This window comes from Sphaeramia orbicularis, unplaced genomic scaffold, assembly GCF_902148855.1.
Source record: "Sphaeramia orbicularis unplaced genomic scaffold, fSphaOr1.1, whole genome shotgun sequence".
NCBI classification, from domain to species: domain Eukaryota; kingdom Metazoa; phylum Chordata; class Actinopteri; order Kurtiformes; family Apogonidae; genus Sphaeramia; species Sphaeramia orbicularis.
Genome location: NW_021941464.1, coordinates 400,226 through 413,677, shown reverse-complemented (window position 1 = coordinate 413,677; position 13,452 = coordinate 400,226). Strand labels below are relative to the sequence as shown.

At 45.2% G+C, this 13,452-nt stretch overlaps 1 protein-coding gene across 1 annotated transcript in view; it reads right to left on the bottom strand.

The window, feature by feature from the left end:
• The window catches only part of tecta (tectorin alpha), a gene marked incomplete at its 3' end in the record, with an annotated part of 100,597 nt that overhangs the window by 36,859 nt on the left and 50,286 nt on the right, over positions 1-13,452 (bottom strand). The window contains exon 10 of the mRNA XM_030129565.1: positions 3,606-4,213. Within this exon, the coding sequence (XP_029985425.1) occupies positions 3,606-4,213 (608 nt within the window). The remainder of the gene's footprint in view (positions 1-3,605; positions 4,214-13,452) is intronic.

Here is a 13,452-nt window from a genome sequence, read left to right as displayed (position 1 = left end):
CTGGAATGGAAAGGGTCTGGAATAGGACCTGGTACCAGAGTGGAAAGGGTCTGGAATAGGACCTGGTACCAGAGTGGAACCGGTCTGAAATAGGACCTGGTACCAGAGTGGACCTGGTCTGGAATAGGACCTGGTACCAGAGTGGACCTGGTCTGGAATAGGACCTGGTACCAGAGTGGAAAGGGTCTGGAATAGGACCTGGTACCAGAGTGGACCTGGTCTGGAATAGGACCTGGTACCAGAGTGGACCTGGTCTGGAATAGGACCTGGTACCAGAGTGGAAAGGGTCTGGAATAGGACCTGGTACCAGAGTGGACCTGGTCTGGAATAGGACCTGGTACCAGAGTGGAAAGGGTCTGGAATAGGACCTGGTACCAGAGTGGAACCGGTCTGGAATAGGACCTGGTACCAGAGTGGACCTGGTCTGGAATAGGACCTGGTACCAGAGTGAAAAGGGTCTGGAATAGGACCTGGTACCAGAGTGGAACCGGTCTGGAATAGGACCTGGTACCAGAGTGGACCTGGTCTGGAATAGGACCTGGTACCAGAGTGGAAAGGGTCTGGAATAGGACCTGGTACCAGAGTGGACCTGGTCTGGAATAGGACCTGGTACCAGAGTGGAGCCGAGCTGAGTAGTGGAAACGTGGCATAAAACTAAGCATTTAGAAAATAACAAAAACTAAAAAACTAACAAACCTGCTCTAAAAACGAATTAAAACGAACTGAATTAGAGAAAAAAAAAGTCCAAACTAAATAAAACTAAACTATCATGAAAAAAACAAAACTAGGGATGCACCCATACCACTGTTTTCCAGACCGAGTACGAGTACTTCCATTTGAGTACTTGCTGATACTGAGTACTGATCCTAGTCCTTAGTAATCCCATTCCAGTTGTTAGTTCCTTTTGTAAATGTGCTTTATTGTCGTTGTCATTAGTCTGACTGGAACAAAGTGCTGCTACTGACATTTAAAGCTGCAGTCTGTAGGAATTCTGTTCTAAGTAACTGTAAAATTGCCTTGACTGTCACCAGACATGAAGGAATCATGTTCTTTTCCAATCCTGATCTCACTGACAGTAGTAGTCCAGCCAGAATATGTGCAGTTGAACAGCTCAGTGTCAGCCCTGAAATCATGTTTATGTTGACATTGTGTGTTTTGGTCTGATGCCCCGCCCATCACCTGTCTGCCAATCACAGAGTCAGAAGCCTTTCAGCTCCAGGTTGCCAGTTCCCAGTGGGCTGCAGCTGGAACATTTCTGATCACAAATGTCTGACGTTATTAAACCTAAAAGGACTCTTATTATTCCCAAATACATCGTGACAAAGTGAGAAATAAAACAAGGAGATGTATAGGAGATGATTTAGAAACATGGAGACGGCTGAAAGAGCAGAAGGATTTGAAGACCGACGCCGGCCCTGCCTCAGTCTGACCACCGGTAAGAGCCACTCAGAGCCGGGGTCGCGGCCTCTTCACCTGGTCCCTTCTTCCGGGGCCGGGCAGCAGTCTCTTCTCCTGGCCCCGGTGAAGAGACTGCCGGTCCGGGACTGGTGAACAGACCGGGTACCGGTGTAGGACTGGTGAACAGACCAGGTACCGGTGTAGGACTGGTGAACAGACCTGGTACTGGTGTAGGACTGGTGAACAGACCAGGTACTGGTGTAGGACTGGTGAACAGACCAGGTACCGCTGTAGTACTGGTGAACAGACCTGGTACTGGTGTAGGACTGGTGAACAGACCAGGTACCGCTGTAGTACTGGTGAACAGACCTGGTACTGGTGTAGGACTGGTGAACAGACCAGGTACCGCTGTAGTACTGGTGAACAGACCAGGTACCGCTGTAGGACTGGTGAACAGACCAGGTACCGCTGTAGTACTGGTGAACAGACCAGGTACCGCTGTAGGACTGGTGAACAGACCAGGTACCGGTGTAGGACTGGTGAACAGACCTGGTACTGGTGTAGGACTGGTGAACAGACCAGGTACCGCTGTAGGACTGGTGAACAGACCAGGTACCGCTGTAGTACTGGTGAACAGACCAGGTACCGGTGTAGGACTGGTGAACAGACCAGGTACCGGTGTAGGACTGGTGAACAGACCAGGTACCGCTGTAGGACTGGTGAACAGACCAGGTACCGCTGTAGGACTGGTGAACAGACCAGGTACCGGTGTAGGACTGGTGAACAGACCAGGTACCGGTGTAGGACTGGTGAACAGACCAGGTACCGCTGTAGGACTGGTGAACAGACCAGGTACCGGTGTAGGACTGGTGAACAGACCAGGTACCGCTGTAGGACTGGTGAACAGACCAGGTACCGCTGTAGGACTGGTCTCTGTCCATGGTAGCTCCTTGTAGTTCAGTGTTTTCTGTGGAAGTGACCTGTTCATTTAGCGGTGTGTAATCCGAACGGGGGGGGGGGTTCGGTCCGTGGTTCGGTCGGGGGGGGGGGGGGGGGGGGGGGCGTTGGTAGCTCGGTGTCCGTGGGGAGTTCGGTTGGTAGTTCGGCGTCTGTGGTTCGGTTGTGTGTGGGAGGGATCAGTAGTCCGGAAAGTGGTGGTGGTGGTGGTGGGGGGTGTCGGTAGTTCGGCGTCCGTGGTTCGGTGTGTGTGTGTGTGGGGGGGGGTGTCGGTAGTTCGGCATCCGTGGTTCGGTGGTGGCGGTGGGGGGGGGTTAGAGCTCCTGAATCTTCGCAAATTTTCATTTGACTGTGCAGGATGTTTGTTCTGGCCTGTTATATATTAGACTTATGTAGAGTAAGTCTGGTGATGATTTTTTTGTATGAAATTTATGGTGTGGTGGCAAGGATTAGAGGAAACGCTAGTAGTGGATGCTCATGCGGGATCTGGCAACCCCTAGCCTGGGCGGAGGAGGAGAGGATACCACGTTCTACAGTATTTTGAATGTAATTGCAGTACCAGTTTTGGCCACAATCCTACATACTGCAGCTTTAATGTGTTGGAATGAGCGTTTGTCAGTTAATCCACCAGGGGGCGCTGCTCTGAATTAACCATACTGGACAAATACCATGAAGAAGAGGAACGTTTAATGAAGAAGAAGAAGAAGAAAGTCAGTAACAAACCTGTAGACGACAGAGGAACACTACTGTGATACTAATGTTAGTGTTTTCTCTGTAAGGTTTAAAGGTTTAGCTTCAGCAGGAAGAGAAAAGACAAATAAGTGATCGGTTTGGTTTGCACTTCCGCTGGCGGCGGTCCGCACCGCTGCGTACTCCCGCTGGTATTCTGTGTCTGGGTACTCATCCTCCATCAGCTGGAAAACAGATGAATGTAGTCAGATTACAGACAGAAGGCTGCGTCTGTATCTGTGTGTGTGTGAACGGTACTGTCAGTGTTACTCTGATCATTTCTTCGGTTCCATCTCCACACTCTTCACACTCACACATTCTTCCTCCTCCTCGTACCTGCTGCACCGAACTGGGAACGTCACACAGCTGTAACTGGTATCGGTGCGTTTGTATCAGATTACTTTTACCAGTATGAATACGAGTACGCACACTGAGTATCGGCGCCGATGCCCGAAACTCATACGGGTATCAATGCATCCCTAACCAAAACTATTGGCACCTTGCGGCGGACACACACTCACCGTCACAGTGTTTTTGTAGTTGCGCGTCACTTCGATCTCGTACTCGTACACCTCCAGTACGAAGCCCTTCACCCAGATGGCCTGTCCCGTGTCCCGGTCTTCGTTCCGTGCCGCCAGTTTGAACGGCGGAAAGGCGGTGTTGTGCGGGTCACAGCCGGTGGTGGCCAGCTGAAGCGTACAGGAGCTCTGCAGCTCGAAGGGAACGCCTCCGAAGGGCAGGAAGTGTCCGTAGCCCGCCGCCACGCACAGCGCCTCGGTCCTGGGCGTGCAGAAGTAAAGGCCGTCGTCCTCCTGGCAGTACTCCTCCGGGCGGCACGGCGCCGGCTCGCAGTACACGCTGTTGTCGGAGCCGTTGCAGTAGCAGCGCTCCCGGCACTCCCAGTCGGTCCAGAAGGTCTGGTTGGTGGACAGCTGCCGCCCTTGGCTCACGCAGCCGCAGTCGCTCCGAGCCACGCAGCGTCCGTCCCGCAGAGCGAAGCCGTCCTCGCACTGACAGCCTTCGTGACACGGGAGGGGGCAGGGCTCGTCCGGCTCATCCAGGTTAGTACAGGTCAAAGGGCACGAGCTGGTGCACTCCTCGAAATGACTGTTTTCTGGACAGGGGAGAGCTGAGGACACACAGACACACAAAAGACAGACACACAAAAGACAGACACACAAAAGACAGACACAGACACACAAAAGACAGACACACAAAAGACAGACAAAGACACACAAAAGACAGACACACAAAAGACAGACACAGACACACAAAAGACAGACAAAGACACACAAAAGACAGACACACAAAAGACAGACACAGACACACAAAAGACAGACACACAAAAGACAGACAAAGACACACAAAAGACAGACACACAAAAGACAGACACACAAAAGACAGACACAGACACACAAAAGACAGACACACAAAAGACAGACAAAGACACACAAAAGACAGACACACAAAAGACAGACAAAGACACACAAAAGACAGACACACAAAAGACAGACAAAGACACACAAAAGACAGACACAAAAGACAGACACAGACACACAAAAGACAGACACACAAAAGACAGACACAGACACACAAAAGACAGACACACAAAAGACAGACACAGACACACAAAAGACAGACACACAAAAGACAGACAAAGACACACAAAAGACAGACACACAAAAGACAGACACACAAAAGACAGACACAGACACACAAAAGACAAACAAAGACACACAAAAGACAGACACAGACACACAAAAGACAGACACACAAAAGACAGACACACAAAAGACAGACACACAAAAGACAGACACAGACACACAAAAGACAGACACACAAAAGACAGACACACAAAAGACAGACACAGACACACAAAAGACAGACACACAAAAGACAGACACAGACACACAAAAGACAGACACACAAAAGACAGACACAGACACACAAAGACAGACACACAAAAGACAGACACACAAAAGACAGACAAAGACACACAAAAGACAGACACACAAAAGACAGACAAAGACACACAAAAGACAGACACACAAAAGACAGACACACAAAAGACAGACACAGACACACAAAAGACAAACAAAGACACACAAAAGACAGACACAGACACACAAAAGACAGACACACAAAAGACAGACACACAAAAGACAGACACAGACACACAAAAGACAGACACACAAAAGACAGACAAAGACACACAAAAGACAGACACACAAAAGACAGACACAGACACACAAAAGACAGACAAAGACACACAAAAGACAGACACACAAAAGACAGACACAGACACACAAAAGACAGACACACAAAAGACAGACAAAGACACACAAAAGACAGACACACAAAAGACAGACACACAAAAGACAGACACAGACACACAAAAGACAGACACACAAAAGACAGACAAAGACACACAAAAGACAGACACACAAAAGACAGACAAAGACACACAAAAGACAGACACACAAAAGACAGACAAAGACACACAAAAGACAGACACAAAAGACAGACACAGACACACAAAAGACAGACACACAAAAGACAGACACAGACACACAAAAGACAGACACACAAAAGACAGACACAGACACACAAAAGACAGACACACAAAAGACAGACAAAGACACACAAAAGACAGACACACAAAAGACAGACACACAAAAGACAGACACAGACACACAAAAGACAAACAAAGACACACAAAAGACAGACACAGACACACAAAAGACAGACACACAAAAGACAGACACACAAAAGACAGACACACAAAAGACAGACACAGACACACAAAAGACAGACACACAAAAGACAGACACACAAAAGACAGACACAGACACACAAAAGACAGACACACAAAAGACAGACACAGACACACAAAAGACAGACACACAAAAGACAGACACAGACACACAAAAGACAGACACACAAAAGACAGACACACAAAAGACAGACAAAGACACACAAAAGACAGACACACAAAAGACAGACAAAGACACACAAAAGACAGACAAAGACACACAAAAGAATGACACACAAAAGACAGACACACAAAAGACAGACACAGACACACAAAAGACAGACACAGACACACAAAAGACAGACAAAGACACACAAAAGACAGACACACAAAAGACAGACACACAAAAGACAGACACAGACACACAAAAGACAGACAAAGACACACAAAAGAATGACACACAAAAGACAGACACACAAAAGACAGACACAGACACACAAAAGACAGACACAGACACATTAAAGACAGACACACAAAAGACAGACAAAGACACACAAAAGACAGACAAAGACACACAAAAGACAGACACACAAAAGACAGACACAGACACACAAAAGACAGACACAGACACACAAAAGACAGACAAAGACAAACAAAAGACAGACACACAAAAGACAGACACACAAAAGACAGACACAGACACACAAAAGACAGACACACAAAAGACAGACACAGACACACAAAAGACAGACACACAAAAGACAGACAAAGACACACAAAAGACAGACACACAAAAGACAGACACACAAAAGACAGACACACAAAAGACAGACAAAGACACACAAAAGACAGACACACAAAAGACAGACACAGACACACAAAAGACAGTCACACAAAAGACAAACACAGACACACAAAAGACAGACAAAGACACACAAAAGACAGACACACAAAAGACAGACACAGACACACAAAAGACAGACACACAAAAGACAGACACAGACACACAAAAGACAGACACACAAAAGACAAACACAGACACACAAAAGACAGACACAGACACACAAAAGACAGACACACAAAAGACAGACACAGACACACAAAAGACAGACACACAAAAGACAGACACACAAAAGACAGACACAGACACACAAAAGACAGACACACAAAAGACAAACACAGACACACGAAAGAACGACACAGACACACAAAAGACAGACACACAAAAGACAGACACAGACACACAAAAGACAGACACAGACACAAAAAAGACAGACACACAAAAGAATGACACAGACACACAAAAGACAGACACACAAAAGACAAACACAGACACACAAAAGACAGACAAAGACACACAAAAGACAGACACACAAAAGACAGACACAGACACACAAAAGACAGACACACAAAAGAAAGACACAGACACACAAAAGACAGACACAGACACAAAAAAGACAGACACACAAAAGACAGACACACAAAAGACAGACACAGACACACAAAAGACAGACACAGACACAAAAAAGACAGACACACAAAGACAGACACAGACACACAAAAGACAGACACACAAAAGACAAACACAGACACACAAAAGACAGACACAGACACACAAAAGACAGACACACAAAAGACAGACACAGACACACAAAAGACAGACACAGACACACAAAAGACAGACACACAAAAGACAGACACACAAAAGACAGACACAGACACACAAAAGACAGACACACAAAAGACAAACACAGACACACAAAAGAACGACACAGACACACAAAAGACAGACACACAAAAGACAGACACAGACACAAAAAAGACAGACACACAAAAGACAGACACAGACACACAAAAGACAGACACACAAAAGACAAACACAGACACACAAAAGACAGACACAGACACACAAAAGACAGACACACAAAAGACAGACACACAAAAGACAGACACAGACACACAAAAGACAGACACACAAAAGACAAACACAGACACACAAAAGACAGACACACAAAAGAAAGACACAGACACACAAAAGACAGACACACAAAAGACAGACACAGACACACAAAAGACAGACACACAAAAGACAGACAAAGACACACAAAAGACAGACACACAAAAGACAGACACAGACACAAAAAAGACAGACACACAAAAGACAGACACACAAAAGACAGACACAGACACAAAAAAGACAGACACACAAAAGACAGACACACAAAAGACAGACACAGACACACAAAAGACAGACACAGACACAAAAAAGACAGACACACAAAAGACAGACACAGACACACAAAAGACAGACACAGACACACAAAAGACAGACACACAAAAGACAGACACAGACACACAAAAGACAGACACACAAAAGACAGACACAGAAACACAAAAGACAGACACACAAAAGACAAACACAGACACACAAAAGACAAGGTTATTAATGAGAAGTAACAAAATGACCTAAACTAAAATTGAAAAAACATTTTCGTTAACTGAAATAAATAATTTATAAAAGTCAGTATGTTCATAATTTAATAGGGTTTTTTTGCACTAAAACAAAGACAAAAATTCATAGTTGTCATTATTTCTGGGTTCTTCTGTTCTAATTTGACTGGTTGGGTCCACTGCAGATCAAATCCGACTGAATGTGGAACCTGAAAGAACAGGAGTTTAGAACCCTGCCTTATGTACAAAAGATGGAAAATGCTGCGTCTGTTTTCACACCTGGATGGACTGGAGCCGTCGTTGTGAAACCAGCCTTTGGCTCGGGTCCAATGTTCATATGTCACAGCAGTAATCGCGCTCTGTTCCGTAACAAAACAACCGAGTTGAGACCGCTTGGAAGCAAGGTTATTATCGTTAATGAAAGGTAACGAAATGACCAAAACTAGAACATTTTCGTTAAACTATAATTACAACAAAAAAAAAACATAACTAAAGGAAAATGTATTGTGTGTTTACAAAACTAACTAAAATAGATAAAAATTATGGATAAAATTCCCTTTGTTTTCCTCTTTTTTAAATGTCGGATTGATACGAAATATATTTATTTCACTTGAGCAATTTTGTGGGCTGTCACCATATGATATTCAAGGGTCCGTCACTTGTGGTTTCCAGTGGTCTTCAGTCATCTGCCCAATGGTCACACCCTGGGATCAGAAGAAGGACTGTTTGTGTCACAAAGACATCTAGAAATCTGACTGACCTACTTCCAAAAGTCGAGGATGGGGATCAAAGAAGTAAGTGAAAGCTAGTTGAGAATTCCTAAGGAAGTGAATCAGAGGCCTGGCTGAAACGTGAAGCACAGCTGTGTGTACTGACTGAAACATGAAGCACAGCTGTGTGTACTGACTGAAACATGAAGCACAGCTGTATGTACTGACTGAAACGTGAAGCACAGCTGTATGTACTGACTGAAACGTGAAGCACAGCTGTGTGTACTGACTGAAACATGAAGCACAGCTGTATGTACTGACTGAAACATGAAGCACAGCTGTGTGTACTGACTGAAACATGAAGCACAGCTGTATGTACTGACTGAAACGTGAAGCGCAGCTGTATGTACTGACTGAAACGTGAAGCAGAGCTGTGTGTACTGACTGAAACGTGAAGCACAGCTGTGTGTACTGACGGAAACGTGAAGCAGAGCTGTGTGTACTGACTGAAACATGAAGCACAGCTGTGTGTACTGACTGAAACATGAAGCACTGCTGTATGTACTGACTGAAACATTTAGCACAGCTGTGTGTACTGACTGAAACATGAAGCACAGCTGTGTGTACTGACTGAAACATTTAGCACAGCTGTGTGTACTGACTGAAACATTTAGCACATCTGTGTGTACTGACTGAAACATGAAGCACAGCTGTATGTACTGACTGAAACGTGAAGCACAGCTGTATGTACTGACTGAAACATGAAGCACAGCTGTATGTACTGACTGAAACATGAAGCACAGCTGTGTGTACTGACTGAAACATGAAGCACAGCTGTATGTACTGACTGAAACGTGAAGCACAGCTGTATGTACTGACTGAAACGTGAAACACAGCTGTATGTACTGACTGAAACGTGAAGCACAGCTGTATGTACTGATTGAAATATGAAGCACAGCTGTGTGTACTGACTGAAACATGAAGCAAAGCTGTGTGTACTGACTGAAATATGAAGCACAGCTGTGTGTACTGACTGAAACATGAAGCAAAGCTGTGTGTACTGACTGCAACGTGAAGCACAGCTGTATGTACTGACGGAAACGTGAAGCAGAGCTGTGAGTACTGACTGAAACATGAAACACAGCTGTATGTACTGACTGAAACGTGAAAAACAGCTGTATGTACTGACTGAAACATGAAGCACAGCTGTATGTACTGACTGAAACGTGAAACACAGCTGTATGTACTGACTGAAACGTGAAGCACAGCTGTATGTACTGACTGAAACATGAAGCACAGCTGTACGTACTGACTGAAACGTGAAACACAACTGTATGTACTGACTGAAACATGAAGCACAACTGTATGTACTGACTGAAACATGAAGCACAGCTGTATGTACTGACTGAAACGTGAAACACAGCTGTATGTACTGACTGAAATGTGAAACACAGCTGTGTGTACTGACTGAAACATGAAGCAAAGCTGTGTGTACTGACTGAAACGTGAAGCGGTGCTGTGTGTACTGACTGAAACGTGAAACACAGCTGTATGTACTGACTGAAACGTGAAACACAACTGTGTGTACTGACTGCAACGTGAAGCACAGCTGTATGTACTGACTGCAACGTGAAGCACAGCTGTATGTACTGACTGAAACGTGAAGCACAGCTGTACGTACTGACTGAAACGTGAAACACAGCTGTATGTACTGACTGAAACGTGAAGCACAGCTGTACGTACTGACTGAAACGTGAAACACAGCTGTATGTACTGACTGAAACGTGAAACACAGCTGTATGTACTGACTGAAACGTGAAGCACAGCTGTATGTACTGACTGAAACATGAAGCAAAGCTGTGTGTACTGACTGAAAAGTGAAGCGGTGCTGTGTGTACTGACTGAAACGTGAAGCACAGCTGTGTGTACTGACTGAAACATGAAGCACAGCTGTATGTACTGACTGAAACATGAAGCAAACCTGTGTGTACTGACTGAAACGTGAAGCAAAGCTGTATGTACTGACTGAAACGCGAAGCACAGCTGCGTGTACTGACTGAAACGTGAAGCACAGCTGCGTGTACTGACTGAAACGTGAAGCACATCTGTGTGTACTGACTGAAACGTGAAGCACAGCTGTATATACTGACTGAAACATGAAGCACAGCTGTGTGTACTGACTGAAATGTGAAGCGATGCTGTATGTGCTGACTGAAACATGAAGCACAGCTGTATATACTGACTGAAACATGAAGCACAGCTGTGTGTACTGACTGAAACGTGAAGCGATGCTGTATGTACTGACTGAAACATGAAGCACAGCTGTATGTACTGACTGAAACATGAAGCAGAGCTGTATGTACTGACTGAAACGTGAAGCACAGCTGTACGTACTGACTGAAACGTGAAACACAACTGTATGTACTGACTGAAACATGAAGAACAGCTGTATGTACTGACTGAAACGTGAAGCACAGCTGTATGTACTGACTGAAACGTGAAGCACAGCTGTATGTACTGACTGAAACGTGAAACACAGCTGTATGTACTGACTGACACGTGAAACACAGCTGTATGTACTGACTGAAACATGAAGCAGAGCTGTATGTACTGACTGAAACGTGAAGCACAGCTGTACGTACTGACTGAAACGTGAAACACAACTGTATGTACTGACTGAAACATGAAGCACAGCTGTATGTACTGACTGAAACGTGAAACAACGCTGTATGTACTGACTGAAACGTGAAACACAGCTGTGTGTACTGACTGAAACATGAAGCAAAGCTGTGTGTACTGACTGAAACGTGAAGCGGTGCTGTGTGTACTGACTGAAACGTGAAACACAGCTGTATGTACTGACTGAAACGTGAAACACAACTGTGTGTACTAACTGCAACGTGAAGCACAGCTGTATGTACTGACTGAAACATGAAGCAAAGCTGTGTGTACTGACTGAAACGTGAAGCGGTGCTGTGTGTACTGACTGAAACGTGAAACACAGCTGTATGTACTGACTGAAACGTGAAACACAGCTGTACGTACTGACTGAAACGTGAAACACAGCTGTATGTACTGACTGAAACGTGAAGCACAGCTGTATGTACTGACTGAAACATGAACCAAAGCTGTGTGTACTGACTGAAAAGTGAAGCGGTGCTGTGTGTACTGACTGAAACGTGAAGCACAGCTGTGTGTACTGACTGAAACATGAAGCACAGCTGTATGTACTGACTGAAACATGAGGTAAACCTGTGTGTACTGACTGAAACGTGAAGCACAGCTGTATGTACTGACTGAAACGCGAAGCACAGCTGCGTGTACTGACTGAAACGTGAAGCACAGCTGCGTGTACTGACTGAAACGTGAAGCACATCTGTGTGTACTGACTGAAACGTGAAGCACAGCTGTATATACTGACTGAAACATGAAGCACAGCTGTGTGTACTGACTGAAACGTGAAGCACAGCTGTGTGTACTGACTGAAACGTGAAGCACAGCGTTGTGTACTGACTGAAACGTGAAGCACAACTGTATGTACTGACTGAAACATGAAGCGATGCTGTATGTGCTGACTGAAACATGAAGCACAGCTGTATGTACTGACTGAAACGTGAAGCACAGCTGTATGTACTGACTGAAACGTGAAACACAGCTGTATGTACTGACTGAAACATGAAAAAAAGCTGTGTGTACTGACTGAAAAGTGAAGCGGTGCTGTGTGTACTGACTGAAACGTGAAGCACAGCTGTGTGTACTGACTGAAACATGAAGCACAGCTGTATGTACTGACTGAAACGTGAAGCAAACCTGTGTGTACTGACTGAAACGTGAAGCACAGCTGTATGTACTGACTGAAACGCGAAGCAAAGCTGCGTGTACTGACTGAAACGTGAAGCACAGCTGCGTGTACTGACTGAATCGTGAAGCACATCTGTGTGTACTGACTGAAACGTGAAGCACAGCTGTATATACTGACTGAAACATGAAGCACAGCTGTGTGTACTGACTGAATCGTGAAGCACATCTGTGTGTACTGACTGAAACGTGAAGCACAGCTGTATATACTGACTGAAACATGAAGCACAGCTGTGTGTACTGACTGAAACGTGAAGCACAGCTGTGTGTACTGACTGAAACGTGAAGAACAGCGTTGTGTACTGACTGAAACATGAAGCAATGCTTTATGTACTGACTGAAACATGAAGCACAGCTGTATGTACTGACTGAAATGCGAAGCAAAACTGCATGTACTGACTGAAACGTGAAGCACAGCTGCGTATACTGACTTAAATGTGAAGAACAGCTGGGTGTACTGACTGAAACATGAAGCACAGCTGTATGTACTGACTGAAACGTGAAGCACAGCTTTGTGTACTGACTGAAACGTGAAGCGGTGTTGTATGTACTGACTGAAACGTGAAGCACAGCTGCGTGTACTGACTGAAACGTGAA